The sequence below is a fragment of the Papaver somniferum genome, unplaced genomic scaffold (assembly GCF_003573695.1).
Source record: "Papaver somniferum cultivar HN1 unplaced genomic scaffold, ASM357369v1 unplaced-scaffold_21, whole genome shotgun sequence".
Taxonomy (NCBI): Eukaryota; Viridiplantae; Streptophyta; class Magnoliopsida; order Ranunculales; family Papaveraceae; genus Papaver; species Papaver somniferum.
The window spans coordinates 13,312,231-13,331,369 of NW_020631041.1; the positions used below are offsets into that span (position 1 = coordinate 13,312,231).

At 35.8% G+C, this 19,139-nt stretch overlaps 1 protein-coding gene across 1 annotated transcript; it reads right to left on the reverse strand.

The window, feature by feature from the left end:
- Positions 1-17,015: 17,015 nt before the first annotated feature.
- LOC113340372 (leucine-rich repeat extensin-like protein 3) lies at positions 17,016-18,416 on the reverse strand. The gene is made up of 2 exons (XM_026585575.1): positions 18,288-18,416; positions 17,016-18,142 (listed from the first exon to the last, which is right to left on the reverse strand). The coding sequence occupies exons 1-2, from the start codon at positions 18,367-18,369 to the stop codon at positions 17,517-17,519; spliced, it is 708 nt and encodes a 235-aa protein (XP_026441360.1). The 5' UTR covers positions 18,370-18,416; the 3' UTR covers positions 17,016-17,516.
- Positions 18,417-19,139: the final 723 nt, after the last annotated feature.

A 19,139-nucleotide genomic window follows, 5' to 3' on the forward strand; every position in this document is an offset into this window, starting at 1 on the left:
TTTCAATCATAGTCTTAAGTACTTTGAATATGTCGAATGCTTCACTCTTTTCTTTCATCAAGATGGACCACATGTATCTAGAGAAATCATCTATGATAACAAATATGTATTTGTTATTCGTAAGTGTTTGTGTTGTGATAGGACCACATAAGTCAGCATGAAGAAGCTCTAATGGCTTTGAGGCTCTGAATGTTGTTGCTTTTGGAAAACCTTGACGCGTTTGTTTCCCAACTAAACATGATTCACAGATCCTTGATTCATCGTTTATCTGTGGTAGCCCTCGAACCATCTTGTTCTGAGACATTTCCTTTAAAGTTCTAAAGCTTATGTGTCCTAACCTTGCGTGCCACTTCCATGTCTGATCTTCCAGTCTCATATTCAGACACAATGGCCTTCCAATCATGAGACTTATCTTGTAGAGTCTATTCTGTGAGCGTGAGACTCTAACTAAAAGTCTTCCACTTGGGTCATGAACTGTTAGATAATCTTGTCGCATTCTAACATCACATCCAACTTCTGTAGCTTGTCCTAAACTTAGAATGTTGCTTTGTAAGTTTGGGATGAAGTAGATGTTTGTGACAAGATTCTTTTCTACGGACTTGCTATGAAATAGAATTGATCCTTTCCCTTCAATTTTTACAGAAGATCCATCCCCAAACTTCACTTGTCCTTTGATTTTCTCATTGAGTTCAGAAAAGTAGTGTCTCTTACTAGTCATGTGATTGATGGCTCCATTATCTAAATACCAGATTCCTTCTTCTCCATCCTTTGATTTATAGTTCTTTGGTATTAGTTTCCATTCGTTTAAGAATACAACTTCGTGCATGAAAAGAGCTGTATCTGCTTCCCTTGTTTCATTCTTGTTTGCTTCTTCCATCTTTTGTATTCTTTCAGGACATACATAGGAGAAGTGTCCTGGTTTATCACATCTGTAACAAATAATGTTTGATCTATCCTTCTTTTCTTTCCCTTGATTTTGATCATTCTGACTTGTTGTTCTATCTTGTGAGTTAAACCTTCCTCCCCTTCCTCGGCCTCTGTTTACTCTACCACCTCTTCCACGACCTCTTCCTCTTGTCGCAGAGTTTTGTTGGTAAGAGTTTGTGTACAAGAGTTTTCCTTGAGTTTCTCCATTGTTTTCTTCATCAAGGATTCTCTCTTCATACGCTTTCAATCTTCCAATTATATCTTCATAGCTAGTCTTCTTTAAATCTAAGACTTGTTCGAGAGAATCTATGATATGAATATACTTGGATCTTGGTAAACTATTGAGAAACTTCTTTACCAGTTTATCTTCATCAATGGATTGTCCAAGTGAAGCAGCTTTTGAGGCTATCTCTGATAGCTTTCCTGCAAAGCTATCAATAGTATCAGTATCTTTCATCTTCACTCTTTCAAATTCAGACATTAAGGTTTGCAGAAGGGCTTCTTTAACTCGATCATCTCCGAGATTACTTGCCTTTATTGCATCCCAAATTTTCTTTGAAGTTTCATGTTCACCAACTTGTAGAACAAGACATTCTGGTATTGCTTTAAAGAGTAATCCAATGGAAACATTGTTTTTGTCTGGGTCCAATGTACCAGGATCAATTGTTTCCCAAACTTTGTAGATTTTCATCAGTACATTCATTCTCATGGCCCATACTGTGTAGTTTGTGGTGACGTGAACTTTGTAGATTTTCATCAATTGGAACTTGTATTGATGGTGACGTGAACTGTTTTGCACCCACAATGGTGGTTTCGTTTTCCATGGCTCAGAAACAAGCTCTGATACCAATTAATGGCAACTGCAAGATGAAACTTAGCTTATATAAAGACAACTCTCTTTATTGATGTTTAGAAAATCTCTCAAAACTAAACACAAGCTCTAATCTTGCTCATATGATCAACCACAACTTTGGTGATCATATATATATAGAACTATGAATTCCTTTTCCTAGTCCTATTACCTTATTACATGTCTTTGCTTTTCTTAGAACTAGATGACTTCTAATTCCCTTAGGATTACATCAATTTTCTAATCTTGTCCTAACCAGCTTGTTAGTGACTTATATGTTGAAGTTTAACCAACAATTGTTTGGGTAACATGGAATAAAAGGAACACACGAGCCTTACAAACAAGACAAATACAGTGGAGGTTGTTCAGCAAAAATTAAGTATCAGCTTTTCAAATGGTGTTTAGTTTTCAAGAATCTTGAATCTCCTAGCTTTGCTGAAGTTATGATACACTGGCGTAGGATGTATTTTGATTATCTCCGAACTTAGAAGTTGATTCTGTAACTTCTTTAGTTCCTTTTTTCTCTTTTTGTTGTAACTCTTGTGTAGTTGGAGGAAATCCCACACTACACCCTAATGATAAACTATGAAGTAATCTAAGAAACCATGATGAAATATTCAAGATCTTTTATTAAAAATTTAGAACAAATACAAAGGAGATATGATGGAACCTAACTTGGGAAACAAATAACTCTCTCTCCTAAAATTCTATCCTTAGCTCGCCAAAAAGATCTCCCCCACTACAATGGTGGTTGGTTCCTTTTATAGGAGTTTACATAGTGGAGGACAGCTAATAAAACCCCTATTTTCGGATCTGATGTGCGTCAAAGTCGCTGGGACATTTTTACTTCACACTTTTATCGTGACTTAGTGACATCATCAAATTCGTCATCCTGGATATATAACGTGCATTCATGTTCGCATAATCACTTAACATATTAATTCACGTAACTAATGAGTGTGTGGTATTTTGCATCCATATTTTGCCTCTTCTCTTATCGTTCTTTTAAAGAGGGGGCGATAAGAGGAACTTTAGTAAGTTATTTTGCCGCACCAACTCACTTTTTCATATTCCTTTTGACTGAAAATATTCCGAGATCTCGGCATGACTATTCCCACGTGTTGTCTTCACCACTCATCATTCGAAACGTCCCTGTAGAATCTGACGACTGTCTCTTCTTATCTATCTTACCATTAATGTGTCCGTAAAAATAGATATCTCGAGAAAAGGAGATATGATGCTTTATATTAATTCGCGTAACTAGTGAGTGTGCGGTATTTTGCACCCACATATTGAGGGTGGTGCAAGCCCCTTGTACCCTCTTCTTTTTGATCAATCTATTTTTTATTCTTTACTGATAAAAAAAACAAAAAACTAAGGGGTGTTCCCTTTATACAGTAAGATAAATAGCCTCATTTAATCGTTCGTTTTTTTTACTTTTAACCCCACTTTGCCGAATATGTTTGGTGATAAACCAACCATGTCAAAATTCTAGATTGCCAGCCGTTGCAAAGTACGGACCCTAGAAGCGGCTAACTAAGGCCATATAGCCTAGGTGAAATTTGTGAAATGGATGATCTCATTATTATTTTTGTTTTAGCCCACGTATAATTTGCATGTGTATATTGAGTTACTTGTGAAATTATAAATATTTCGACAAAATAGTTTTTCCAAATTTTTCCTTTCCGATTCTTTAAAAAATCTTATTGTATAATCAACTTATTTGTATAATCAACTTAGAGCAGTGCTGTCCCGCGCACCTGCGCGGGCAGCTTAATAAGCAAGCAGCATACAGTCCGTTGGATTAAGATCTCTAACGTTCAAATTTATTTGCTTTTATTTCTATTAGTAAACTATTGCTGGCAAAGCTATGGTATTCAACGTAGGCCCTTTTTGTTATTTTCATTTCTTTCCATGTCCTTTCACAAACTAAGAAAAACACTTCACTAGAAATTTTTTCCTCACGGTTGATTTCGTTGAAGCTGCTCTAGTGTCGCTTGATGATGATTCAGGTTTCAGTTCATCTTCTTTTCAAATATCCTTTCCGAACTTGTTTGTACTTGTTGTCTTAGAAGTGAATCGAGAGAAGCGAAAGGATGAATAGGAGATGGGATGTGATGATATCGATTGCATGACCAGTTAGAATCAAAGAGATTCAATAGTTGCTCCTAATCCATGGCAGCATCTAAGAAAATGTATGATCGGGTGCTACTTAAATTGGCTACTAATAATTTACTTGATTTTATCATTTTGAGGTTCCATGAAAGAAAAGCTTTTCTAGTCAAAACAATTTCATTTTTTTTTTTTTTTTGATCTAAAGAGAAATTTTTTTTAGAGAAGAAGAATGTACATGTAAATCTACCAGAGGTAGAACAGAAAAGGACAAATAAGCAAATTACAAAAAGATAGAGTTCCAATTTTGAATCTGTGAAGACACAAAATCTTGTGTACCTGTTGCTGCTGCCCAAACTAAAATAGAGGATTTGACAGACAAAACCAGATCATCATCTGTTTTGTAAATATATTGTTCCTCAAAACGTCTGCAATTCCTTTCATTCCAAATTGTATTAACAATCGCTGCTGGTATTAGATCCCAAATATAATTCCCTGTACGGGAAAAATGATTATGGTGCCAACTTTCTGCCAAAATTCTCATGGAACCCGGTAAAACCCAACTCCAACCTGTATTAAGCAGAATGATCGACCAAATCTTATAAGTAATCTTACAATGTAAGATAAATGATCCTGAGATTCTACACCAATTCCACACAGAACACAAGAATTATGAAATGAGCCTAAGTTTGGGACTTCTCCAACAGAAATAAGCCTTGTCTTGGTAGTATTTACCTTTAAACCCGCGATGTACTCAAAACACTGTAAAGCTGAAAACAGATTGTGTAATTGCTCCTTGTTATTTTCAACAAATAAAATCGTATCATCTGCATAATGAAGGTGATTCACTATGGTACTTGTAGGTGTGACTGAGAAACCGCTGAAAAGATCCTGATTCGCAACTCTATCTATATATCTGGAAAAACCCTCCATCGCAATGTTGAACAAAAGAGGAGAAACAGGGCAACCCTGTCGAACTCCCCTTGTGCTTGTGAAGCAACCAAAAGAAGATCCATTAATTAAAACTGAAAATGATGAAGTAGCATAACAAAACCTCAACCAGTTGCGCCGTAAACCCCATTTGAATAAGCACAGATTCAAGATAATTCCAATTTATTCTATCAAACGCCTTCTCCAGATCAATTTTTCATAAAATTCCAGCATTTCCAGACCTTAGTCTAGAATCTAACAACTCGTTGGCTATTAGGGTACCATCGATAATTTGTCTGCCTTCGATATACGCGCATTGCACCGGGGATATGAGTTTATCCATGACAAGTTTGAGTCTCGTGGATAACACCTTGGCAATGATCTTGTAAACACTAGTAAGGAGACATATAGGTCTACAATCTTTGATTGTTTCGATGTGATCCTTTTTCGGTATAAGAGTAATAAAAGTATAATTATGCTTAGAATTAATATTACCTGTGGTACAAAATTTATTCACCGTAGCCATAAAATCTCCTTTGATGAAATGCCAGCACTTCTGAAAGAAAATAATTGGAAATCCATCTGGACCCAAAGCTTTGTCATTTCCTAAGTCCCTGATGGCACGTACGACCTCATCTTCACTAAAATCAGAATCTAAGATAATAGCTTCTGTAGCAGTGATGGAATCAAAATCAATCCCTTCTAAATCAGGCCTAGTAATTTCTTCTTCAGTGAAAAGTGTCTTGTAAAAACCCACAATATGTTCTTGTAACCTCTTCCTATCAGACACAAGTTCATTGCCGACGTATAATTGCCTTATTCTATTATATCTACGTCTCGCAGAGGCATTGCTGATGAAGAATGAAGTGTTTCGGTCTCCCTCTTGTATCCATTTGGTTTTTGATTTAATTTTCCATGACGTCTCCTCCATTTTAGAAATCTTTTCGAATTCCGCTTTATTTTGTGGATACACATTCCTCTCTTCTTCTGTGAGAACATTATCTTCTCCTAGCAAATCTAGAGTTTGAAAATCCGAGAGAATGATATTGAGCTTTGTGGTTGTGTGTCCAAAAACTTCTTTGTTCCAGACTTTTAGCTTTTCCTTAAGTTCCTTTAACTTCAACCAAAGCACTGTACTAGGTGTACCTGCAAAACAAAAAGAAAGCCACCAATCTTCCAGTAATTGTAAGAAACCATTCTCCATGAACCACATAGCTTCAAACCTAAAAGGACTAGGTCCCCAGGAAGGGTCAGAAATGTCTAGAAGGAGTGAAATGTGATCGGATGTAGGTATGGCTTTAGCTAACTGGGTAACGAAAGGGTAATGTTGTTCAAAAGATGGGGAAATGAGAAACCTGTCTAACCTGCACATAACCGGATTTGATTGTCCATTCGACCAAGTGTATCTTGCACCCTTCAGAGGAAAATCAATGAGATCGTGCTCAACTATAAATTTGTTGAACTTTCTCATACTTCTTGTAATCCTCTTACAATTCTTTTTTTCACCACACTTCACAATTGTGTTGAAGTCACCCCCAATACACCATGGAATATTAATCGAATATCTACAAACGTTATCGAGTTCTAGCCAAAATTCAGTCCTCTCCACTGAATGGTTTGGTCCATAAACGTTTGTAAGCACCCACTGGAAGTTATCATTCTTATTTTTACATAAAATTGAAAGCGTGTAGTCACCGACAAGTGAATCACTTACTTCCAAAAAATTTCTATCCCAGAGAATTAACATGCCACCGGAATTTCCTACCGCTTGTTGTAGAGTCCAACCTACATTCTTAGAACCACATATTTGCTTAATATCCCAAGAGGAACATTGCATCATCTTTGTCTCTTGAAGAATAATGATAGGAGCTCTAATCATCTGTAGGAATTTATGAACCACCGTTCTTCTTCTATTGGAGTCCAATCCCCTTACATTCCAAGTAAGAATTTTAAGATTCATTTAAAACAAACTTCGCCCCTTGAATTTACTGACCTCTTTGTTCTGGATGTTGGTGAAGAAATCACCTCAATGGACATCCCCAGTCTTCTTAGCTCATTCCTCAACTTTCTTGGTATAACCGGAACTAAGTGATCATTAGAACTCGTATCATCCGAGAGGTTTTCTGCTAAAGAATTACCATATGAAACATTATCATCTACCAAGTTTGCTGCTACTAGCTCATAGCCCGGTGGGTATTCCAGTGAAGTACTATCAGTGTCATATGCGAATTCTTTTGCTGCATGCTGAAAGCCTGGTGGAATTTCATCTGTTGTTTGTTTGCTGGCGTCTTCCAAAGATAGAAAAGAATCTTCCAAACCCAATAAGGGTAAGGAGCTTTGTCGTTCTTCATGCACAGGTACAATATCAACATTCTCTATATTGATAAAGTTTTGAACATCATAATCCTTATGTATTTGTTTCTTTATTGGTAAAGTTGGAATTGTTTGAGGACATGACCTGAATTTGATACCTTAGAAATGAGGTATTTACTTGTGTGATTTTCCATTAATGGAAATCCAATACCCAGTGTAACACCCAGTGCAAAGAGACGTTTAACTTCTTTTATTATCCAAATTGGAATTGAAATCTGAGTCCTTGTATGATGTGGTGATGCAATCTGTGGATGCAGTAAGTTGTTGTTGCTTCTGTAAACTTTCGTAACTTCTTTTAGGTGTTTGAATGAAGTTGGTAGATGAAGAGATGTTTGTTTAGGGTTTTGATAGGTGAAAGCTATAGGTTTAGGGTTTTGAAAGTTGACAGATGTTGGTTTAGGGTATTGTAGGTGAATGGATGTAGGTTTCGGGTATTGAAGAAGGCCATGGATGATTGTTTTGAGGTTGAAGGCTACAGGTTCAACAGATTCTACTACTTCAGGTATCATATTATCTGTTCGATATGCATGGATCGAATTATCTGTTGCATGAACTGCATTGATTTTGAAATCAATCGGACAATCTTCTACTGCAATTATTTCTGGGACTGTGAGTTTGAAGGATGCCGTATGACTCACCACATCAATGTCCATATCATCATCCACATCAGTTGCCACTGCAGATACATTGGATGATAGCTCCGCATATTGGACTTTTTGCCAGACCTAGACTACAGACTTTCGTGTGGCTTTTCTCGATATTTTTTTCCTTTTTTTCCTGATTTTTTTAACCACCATAGAATTACTAACATCTTTAACTTCCGTGATATTAGCACCAGAATCCCTTGACTGAGAATATTCCCTGGATGCATCCGCTATTATATTGGCATTCTGGTGAGTCTTCCTTTTTTTGGTATTAATGATATCCCGCAAATCATGTGTAACTGATATGCAGGGATCTTGACCTCTCAACGGTGTGATTATGAAACTACAGTCAGCGTGAGAAGACTTTCCAGTTATTGCAATATGTGCAGTAAACATTTGATTACCACAAAAGATCTTGATTACTCGTAGGATTGCATTAATACCATTCATATTTCTGATCTTCATTCGCATGGCTTGAAGGTTGGAAAGCTTAAGGGTATGTTTGTCGATCAAAAGTAACTCACCACAGATTTCACCAATAGCATGAATGAGTTTCAAAGACCAATAATGAAACGGAATTCCCACAATTTCAATGTTAAAAACATAATGATGTTCTGCCACACTACCCCAAATCTTGTGATGTCATCGGAACACAGAATAGCCATGTTGTTTACAATGAACTGGAACTCAAGATTTTCCCTGGAGAAGTTTTCATCAACATAGAAGATAGCCTGTGTTGAATTGATCGGGAATAGCTCAAATGGTTTCGGAATATTGAGTTCAAAACAAAGCAGTTTACCAATTTTCGACCATGAGTTAACCTTGTCAGAAGAAGAGATCACAAAAGCCTTATCCCATTCTCCTAAGTTTGCTGAGTTATGGTCCATGTGTATGAATTTTCCATATTTGGAAATCTTTGTTTTGACAGATGATGGTGCTGCATACCGGTCACAGGTAAATGGTGAAAGTTTTTGCTTGGGATGATGCTTTGGTTTGTTAGGTTTTGAATTCTGGTGGAACAGGGATTGTGCATATGTGATGTTAGGTCTTGTGAAATTCTCAAATGAGGTGGAATGGTTTTGTGGATAAAGTAACTGAGATTTAGGTTTTGACAAAGATGAAGAAAAATTGATGATGGATTCCATTACATCAGTCATGTTAAACCAGCCTTCGAAACGTTCTCCATGGAATATAAAAAGAAACGGGGTATGCTTTTGGGTTTGGCCTAGATAAAAAAATCTGAAGATAATATCCCTTATCATTGGCTAGTTTCGTTGCATTGAACCATTGCTGATTATCTTCATATTTCCAGACTTTTCTTCCAAGATCTCCATTCTTTGCTGCTTCAAAGAGTAGCTTCTGTAAATCAATGGCTAGGCTATGGGTGAAAGAACCACTAAGTTTTCCATGTGAATGAAACTCAGTTAAGGTAATGGTTGGATGGAGTGGACTTACTACAGGTTATTCTAAAAAACTTCCTATCAATTGTGATGAAACGTTGTTCTGAGGACGTGATTCCTATGGGTTTTAATGGATCTAAGGCTAGGAACTAAGGGATCTAAGGGATGTAATCACTAACAGGGATGAAGAATGCTATGGTTGGAGAATGGTTAGAGAATGGATGTGAGAGAAACATGGAGAATGGTATTGAGTTTGTCAACTTGTTCATTATATTGTTCGTTTTTTTTTTTAACTTTTTCATCTGGTCTTGTATCACTTGCATAAAGAAATTTTGTCTCCAATACAACATGAGAAGGAATGATGGAAACTCTGGACGATGTTGAAAGGGATTTGTTGTGCGGTTATCTCCAATAAATTCCCTTAGCGATAAGGAAGTGGAACTTGTGTCGTTGAGAACACATATTTTATCTGCTAGCAATTCAAAATAACTTATCTTTCTTAGTCTTGATTCAATATGTTTGATTTGATTTCCTTTCAGAAAATACGAATGCTTTCAATGTTCAAGACCTTAAAGAGTTAAAATGGTTGAGAACAGTAGCAGAAGAAGAAAGTAGAGGGTGCTACACAAGAGATAAAGATGAATATAAAAGGACATGATATGAAATTAAAATAAATAAGAAGGACCTACGTTTAATACCACAACTTTCCCAGCTGTAATTCCTTGAAAAAGATTAAGGCAAATGTAATTGAAAGGTATAGATCAAGATGATGGACAGTAAGGTGCTTGCTTATTAAGATGCCCCGCCCAGCTGCGCGGGACAACACTGCTCATCAACTTATTCTAGACCTACCCAATTTTCCTTTCGATTCATTAGAAAATCTTACTGTATAATCAACTTATTTGTATAATCAACCTATTCTAGACCTACCCAATAATGATGATCTTGAGTTTGTCATGACCTCATGTACAACACTAAGTCATCCGAGTAAAAAAAAAAACCATCCTGCATGTATCCTATTGCAAGGATATAAATCAAACTAGTTTCCAAGGTGACAACTTTCATAATCCATGCATTTGGTATTTGAAGTTTCTTAAATTATTACCGATCCAGTAATTCAGCTAATTAAACTACTTGTTACATCCTTCTGTCAAACGATCGTTTTGTCCCAAGACTCCCAACTGCCATTTGAAAGATCAACAGAGCTATATTGTTATCTTTTCTTTACAAAATTTTGAGATACTTTGAGATACGGATTTGTTTTTTACTGACAAGCTTAATAGAGACAAAGTTATCACAACGCTATAATCCAAAGTCATCTTGTTGTAGTCCAAAACTCGCATTCTTCGAAAAAACAGACTGGTGGGAAGACAATAACTAGCACATGGTGTCATTGTGATCGATCACAAAAATATATTTCCAAAAACTCACTATTTTTTTTTGTTTTGTTTTTTCGTTTTTTAATTTCCAATTCCAAAGGAAGTAATCTAAGATTTAAAACATATCTTCCTAAATGAGTACCAAATTTCTGATATTACTTATTAACTTAACTTATTCGTTTTAACCAATGTTGCATGCATGTGAACAAGGATTTGGTCGATCCTTAGATGTTTTGTCATTTATGTACAAATCTCACTCTAATATTTTCCTTTTGGCTATTTTGTTAGCGCATTTAGAATTTTTTTTTTTTTTAAAATAAGATATATCGCCAAGCAGAAAGTTAATTTCTTGATTCCGACCCATTTGGAATCAACTGGTAGAAGTTATCCTGCTGGTGACTGAATCCTAAATTACAGTTTCTGTTAGCACATTCAGATTACTACTAGTATTACGTGCGAATCTGACTGCTTTGGTGTTAGTTTATTCACCTTACTGGGTTTTGTTTCTTTTTCGTATGTTTTTGTTCCATGGGAGAGTTATATATGGTTGGTTCCGGTATATTTCATTTGATTTGATGTGATGTGATATGATTCTATGATTTTAATTGATTCTAAGCAGGTAAAGCAGTGTTTCTGACCGAATATTTCTCGTGGTTAGGTCTAGCCCAAATTCCAATGCAGTGAATAAGCAAATGGTTGATGATTCCGACTCCTCTTTACACATACAACAACCACTAACTAATATTCTTCCTTGTAGCTAAATTGTCTTGTGTTCATATGAATAATGATGTAAGAGCAGTTTTCCTGACCGAATATTTCTCGTGGTTAGGTCTATCCCAAATTCCAATTGCAGTGAATAAGCAAATGGTTGATGGATTCCGACTCCTCTTTACACATACAACAACGACTAACTAATATTCTTCCTCTTGTATCTAAATTGTCTTGTGTTAATATGGAATAATGATGTATCAGCCATGTGAAAACACACACTTTTGTTGGTACATTATTATCCACTCAACATTCCTATGGAAAAGGATTGAAGCTTCATGATTGTGTAGAGTCGAATAACATGAACTAACTAAACCAAAGAACTTTGAGTGGGAATGAAGTAAAATACTTAACAATTATATTTTCTTTCATGGTCACACAATGCAAAAGAAGAGTATTGATACCAAGTTATCCCAAAAGTATGAGTGGGCGAGGAACACAACGTATTTCTAGTTGCATATTAAATGGACGTGCTGGACTAACTAGTGAAACTGATGGACTAAATTCATTGGACCTGGTGGATTAAAAAAGAAAAAGAAAAGAAAATTGGTCGATAAAATGGAATATCACAAAGAAACACTAGTTTTGTATGAACCATTCCTCATGTATGTATAACATGTGCACAAGCATCTTGCTTGGTTTCCGCCACAGTTAGGGGAGATCCTTTGCCTCTCTTGGGCTTTGTTTAAATGTAAATAGATCAGTTAAAAAAGTGAACAAGCATCTTACAATATCTGATTGTAAATCACACTTTCTTTTCTTGTTTTAGTTTTCCCATGCATTTTACTTGGACAGATTAGTAGTTATATACCATGTGAGATTGTGAGCAATTGGGAATCCCAGCCTTACACAGTCAAAAAAACATGTGAATAAGCATCTTGTCCATCTATGTGAGTTTTGGCATCTATTTGAATTATGAATCTCAATCCTGTTGTTTTATGATTTCCCATGAGAAGATTCGTGTACAGATTCAAGAGGCAAGATTCGACTCATATTTTGTTTGTCCTACTTAAGTCAGAAACCTCTAGGGATGGTAAGAAAAACAACAATCATCTTCTTTGAAATAAGAGTAGGATTTGGATCATTTGTTTTTAGTTACCACTTGGCTAACAGCACATGTATGCAGTTTTTATACTCAACAATGTCAGGGTTCACAATCACGATTCGTAACTAAGACTGCTACCTCGAGATGTTCCATGTGCTTCCATAAGGATCACTGGGTTGAGTTTCCCCACAATGGCACCGAGCTGAATTTCGAGCCCTTTGAATAAGCTGCAATTAAATGATTCCTGCAGGCCAACTGCTGCCGTAAAAAGTAAGTGGTTGGTGCAACAAATTGAACAGTGGCCTTCTAAGAGTCTAGAGATTTTGAAACCTAAATGGTATTGGTGAGGTTTGGTGTTAGGATCTAAGAAGGGTCACTGAGAGTCGCTAACCGTATTTTTACTGGAACTGGGATCGTAAAGTTCTACTCCCTCCGTTCTTTTTTAATAGGCCAGTTTCTATAAATAAAAGTTTCAAAAAAATAGGCCAGTTTCCTAATTGGGAAAGTCAAATGTTATTTTAATTTTTGGGACCACTTTTCTCTTAACTTCTTTTAATGACAAGTGTCATATGGACCACTTCACTTTACTTCTTTTGTGAGATTATAAAATTATTGAACTACTAATTCAACTAAAATATTTATACGGGGACTAGAAAAAGGTTCACGTTAGCGATGTTATTAGTTTACGCCAGAAATTAGTTTATGAAAATTTTACTCTACCAACTTCAATCCAATTTGAGACTTTCCTGCTGTCAGCCTCTCACGACGACTGTTTTGTGCAAAATGCCACTTGAGAGGACAGCTAAATTGTTGTCTTCTGCGTAAGAATATCGTTAAGTATGGATTCATATATGTTTTATTGATATTTTCACAAGCTTGACCTAAACACAGTTGTCACAGTGCCATAGTCCAAAACCCGCTCAGATTAGAAAGACAAAGTAGAAAAGAAAAAAGATTTGCTCATGGCATAAGACAAATGACCCACGCAGATTCTCTGATGCTGTACCTATAATCTCAGTGATCTATGATTATGTCAATAATATCTTTCCTCTAATATCATTAAAAAAGATTGGACCATTTTGTACAGGCACTCAACATTACCTGCGCCTGCAGAATGCTTTAAACAAATGTTGCGTGCATGTGAACAAGTATCTTACCTGTCTCCTCTATGTATTCTAATTTCTTTTGCACTATTTCATTTCGCATAATATCTTACAATTTTGGAGCCAACTTTTCCATGAAACCTTAACCACAATAATATTTGAATAATATATTCTTCTTTTTTCATGACTTCATATTCTTACCAAAAAAAATTAACACAATCCGAAATGCACAATGACATCATTAGGGCAACATGATTGCGGTTTTCCCCGCCCGAACAGGATCGAACCAGACCGATTATGAAGAAACCAAACCATTAACTAATGGGTTGGTTATGGTAAAAAACTTTGAAAACCGACATTATCGGTTCGGTTTAGGTTTGACCCCAAAACCGAACCAAAAGGTTATGGAAAACCGGTTATGTTCAACCGTTAGATTAAAACCTAAGATTTAATGTACACCCTTCGTTTTTCTTAATCCTAGTACTAATATCATCGACCAATTTCTTAACCTCACTTCAGTTCTCTATTTTTTTTTTCTTTGCCTCCTTCTTCAGTTCACAAAAGAGAACTATCTTCTTTCTAATGATGTCAAGATTTATAATGTTTATGTTTTGAACTGTGCTTCTAAATTTGAAATATGAACTATGCTTGTGTTAATTACATTCTGCAGGTAAGTTCAAATTCTACTGTGATTTCTTTTTTTTAAGATTTGAATTGTCAGTTTCAGAAAACTGATATACCGTCGGTTTTCCATTAACCCAATGGAACAAACCGAAACCGGCTAAAACCATTAAGAATCCGAACCAATGGTTAATGGTTCGGTGATGGTAATATTTTTTTATAAACCGACAGTATTGGTATTGGTTTGGTTTGGATGGAAACCGAGCCGAAACCGACCACGAACAACCCTAAACATCATCGGGCTCGTGTATTTTCTATTTTTTTTTTGTTAACAAATTTAGATTATTACTAGTATTACTCCCTAATCTCACCTTTATTACGTTGTTGGTGTTGTTGTTTTTCTCACCCTTATATTTTCCTTTTTCTTTTTCTGTTCTCTTATGTTTTTTTTGTGACATGCATGGGAGAGCTATCATATCATTGCTCCTATTTATTTGATTTGATACGACACTTGTTTTATTCGAAGTGGGGAGAGCGGTGTTTTTGTACGAATATGGATTATTTTTTATGAATGATTCGTCGGGATATGGAAAGTAATTGGAGGATATTTTATTGTTCATGTCAGCATGATTTTTCAACGGCAATTAAAATCGGCATAGTTTTTCCACGCCGGCATGAACAGTTAAGTATCCCCAATTACTTTCCATGTCCCCCAATTAATCCCTTTTTTATGCATAAGTTTAGCACAAAGAATGGTATATATTTGTGTTTTCTTGGAAAGCATAAGCTGGGTTTATGTGGCTAGCCTCTTGTTACTTGTACATCCTTTATTTTTTTTTATCATTATCGCCTTCACAAATTGGTTAAAAAGACCAAAATCAATAATTTCTGGGTGAATGGATAGTTAGATTTTGATAGTGTTTAAATGGACAAAAATGTAAAACTAGACAGGATGTAACCAGTTTCATCATGCCCATTTTCATTTATTTTTTCTTATTTTTAATTTACACATGATGTATCCAGTTTCATCCTTGCTATTTTTTAAATTTAATCTAGGATCCTTACTATTTTTTTTTGGCCATTTCACCCAAACTATTTTTTACTCGTCCATTTGAACCGTGATTTAAAAATATTTGGACAAATGACGCATTTTCTGTATAACTTTTCATTTTTTAAATAAAACAACTAGTGATACATGTACGCAATATCAATAATATGGAAAATAATTTAGTTGGCTTTTATAATATATGCACGCTTCAAAAAAATGGAAAACTAACTCACTCGAAAATTTGTAATTTTATTTTAGAAAATAAGGTTTATTTAAGGAGATAAAATATATATGAAGAAAAATATTTAGGCTAGGGATATAGTAAAAATGACAATGGCTATTGAAAAAAAATAGCTAACACCTTATCTATTTAGAGGTTGCAGTATAGAACTGCTCAACTGCACATAAATGTTGTGGTGTTCAAATATGGATGTTTTTGAAGAATGTTCCAATTGTTTCGATTCTTTGTAGTTGAAAGTCATTTATTCGACATAGATAATTGTTATTGTAGCCATTGTTTGAAGTTTTTATTAGTACACCAACCTTTTCTCTTTCACATAAACTATACATAGAGAACCCGCCTCCCCCCACCACCACCCCCGAAAGTCAATAAAAAATCCTTGTATTTATTTGAAATTTCTTATTTAACCCACCTAAATTTTGAATTTAGTTCACAAAAGTCCCCATATTTGTGCATAAATATTTTTAGCACCCCTTAAAAAAATCTTGCCTCTGCCACTGCTTATATACATCTTTTGTTTAGCGAGGGTTGTATGATAATGTGAAGAAGGAAATTATTATTAAAAAATTTCACTTAATATGATACTTTTCATGTCCTTGGACACCCGTCGTAGTTGGGGTCGTTTTTTCACCAGGATAGATGCCGAGTTTAAATTGTTTTTGTCGAAATTTTTGAAAATAAAATGAGATGTTAATTAGTGTTTATTTTGTATAAAATCCGAGTTATATAAGGAACTCAAAAATGAATAAACTAAAGGATTTGTAAAAAAGTTCGAACTACTAACCTATAAGTAGTATTCTTTGGCCAACTGAGATATAACAAAATTGAAATGCAGCGGTCGGCTATGTCACCCACTTGTAGAATATTCATGCAGTAATGATCAGTAGTTGCTCATTACTAAATTTTATTAAAAAAGATTTTATATTCCTATTTATTTTCAATTTTTTTTTCTGGAGGTTAAGCTCTCATTGTTATTTGATTTCTTTTTATCAACACATGTCCCTCTCAGGGTTGTTTAATCTTATGGATAGGAAAGCTTAGAACAATATCAAAATGAGATTTTGGAAAACAAAATTATTACCAACCACCCATCTACTTACATCTAACGCCGGAGAAAATTATAAAATCAATTGATGGACTTCAAGCCAAAGGATGAGTTCCATTCTTCAGTGCAATAAAATTTAGATTTTATTTATGTTCCAGAACACTTTTGCTGCAATGGAGAGCCGACCGAAATTTCGTACGAATATGTTCGGAACTAATTCTAAACATTCTTGTATTTGGGGACGTTCATCTTTTCAGAACAGATATAACCATTCCTAACTGAATTCGTCTTACAACAACAGGTTTTTATTTTTGTTTTACATCATGGTTCTTCAATTTCATTTTGATTTGAAGCAATTGAGAAGAACTTAATCTATTTTGATCGATTTGATGGAGTTTAACAATAATTGGGGACTGCTAATCTTAAATTATCAAATCATTTTTGAACATAATCTTCAGACTAAAATGAAAGGCATTAAATGACTAGTTAGTACGTCTACTAAATTAGATAACACCCGCAAGTTATAGTAACATAAAAACACATTCATCGAAGATGAAAATTATGGATCGCTACATGCGTTAAACAAATACTCCCTTCGTTACTTTTTAATAGGCCAGTCTCTTTTTTTTGAGAAAAATTAAGGAAATTAAGAGAACTAATTATTGAAAGTGGTCCTTTAGACACTTGTCAATAAAAGAAGTGAAGTGAAATGGTCCTCATGACACTTGTCATCCAAAGAAATAAATGACATGGTCCACATAACACTTGTCATCGAAAGAAATTAAAAGAAACGTGGTCCCGGAAAATTAAAGTAAGATTTGACTTTCCCAGTAAGGAAACTGACTTATTTTTTTGAAATATTTATCTATAGAAACTGGCCTATTAAAATGTAACGGAAGAAGTAAAATAGAGTACACGCTGCTTATTGCATTACCATTAAACCATAAAGACCACTCCATATGACAATCACATTGGCTGCAGCTAGCTTATGACCACCGCAGGGTAGTTTTACCACAATATATGTTGTTGGCTATGCAGCTGCGAACAATGACGAACCAGGAATTGTTGATGATGATGTAAGGGTAGTTGGGCAACAACAACTGCAGTAATTTAGAATGCACCCCTCAAGCGGTGGAGGTACACCACCAGGACAACTACAAACGGGACAAAGGGTGCAGTCTGTCACTACAGTCGAAGAATAAGATGTAAATTCAGGACTGCATTGATCTCGTGGATCTGATGGTGGTGGTGGAGATGGTGGTGGTGGTGGTGGTGATGGAGGAGGGGGTGATGGCGGTGGTGGTGGTGGAGATGGAGGTGGGGGTGATGGTGGTGGTGGTGGTGGAGATGGAGGAGGAGGTGATGGCGGTGGAGGCGGCGGGGATGCTCTAGGAGGTGGTGGTGATTGACGTGGGGGTGGTGGAGGAGAAGGGGAAGCCCCGCAACAACACGCACAAAAAATTGTTTGGATATTGAAAACACCTGAGTTTGCTTGGCAGTGGATCTTCCGTACATTCTGTACGCCGCCACATAAGTTGTTGCATCTGTTAGGGCAGGTTGCGGGGCCACACCTGAAATCACGACCACCGCTACCTACAATTGTTTGTCTATAATTTGATCCAGCGGGACATGTAGTGTAATCCCCCACTGCAATATCTACATGCACATAACATCAAAGGCTGCCAATTAATTAACAGGAAATAAAACAAACCAAGAAAAGAGAAAATGTTGCCATGATCTCGCAACTAAGACAACTTGCTTAATTAACTGTGATAAGAGAAATGAATAAGATTAAACTTACCTGCTAACACACTAACAAATATCGCAAGGGTGAAAAGAACATGAAGAAAAGTTGCGCGTGGGAAACTTTTAGTAGTTGCCATTTATGGTAATGACTTTGGTTTTCGTCTCGATACTTCGTATGTGTTCTCATCAACTCTTTTATAGCAGAACTAGATCAATTATCGTGTATTTTTATTGTGAAACCTGAGCGCGTGACACGTGCGATGCTTGTGCGATACGTGACCAATGGTGACTGCTAATTTGATAAGAAATTTATGGAAACTTGGGAATATGTCTCATCTTCACTAATTCGTTTGGGGATCTATTCCATAGCGGAAAAGATTAAGGAATATATTCTGGAAAGAGAGGAAAAAACAGTTAAGTGACTCACTTTCCACATGTGTGGATATGCAGGTGCGTCAATGCTACGTTTTTATCCTTAATACATTTGGCCAGGGAAACATACACTTGCAAATAAAAGACTCATACGGGTGAGTTCATTCTACATCGAACATCAAAACATACAATCAAGGTAATTGTCCGATACCGCAATTTATGAACCTAAATCAGCACATTATGTAAAACGAAATTTGCTCCAAAACTGAACATAATTTGTAATCCAAATTATGCTGGTGATCTGTATGGCTGGAGCATTTATGTTTCCACGGGATTTTTTATACATTAACCTCATGGTATGGTTGCGTGTACAGATCCAAGGATTCAAAATCTAAAAAGCTAAAATACAAATGACAAAGAATCAAGTAAAAATCGACAACACATGCTCAATATTCACAAGTCTTTGTGCATGGTCAGTGTTATTCCGGATCCCAACAAAATGAATATTTCGATCAGTAAACAACGGGTATCGATA

Bases quoted from the DNA above. Each gene is read 5' to 3' on its own strand.
- LOC113340372 (XM_026585575.1), bottom strand. From the start codon at position 18,369: ATGGCAACTACTAAAAGTTTCCCACGCGCAACTTTTCTTCATGTTCTT. The intron at 18,143-18,287 runs GTAAGTTTAATC...ATGTGCATGTAG, and splicing joins ATTTGTTAGTGTGTTAGCAG to ATATTGCAGTGGGGGATTAC.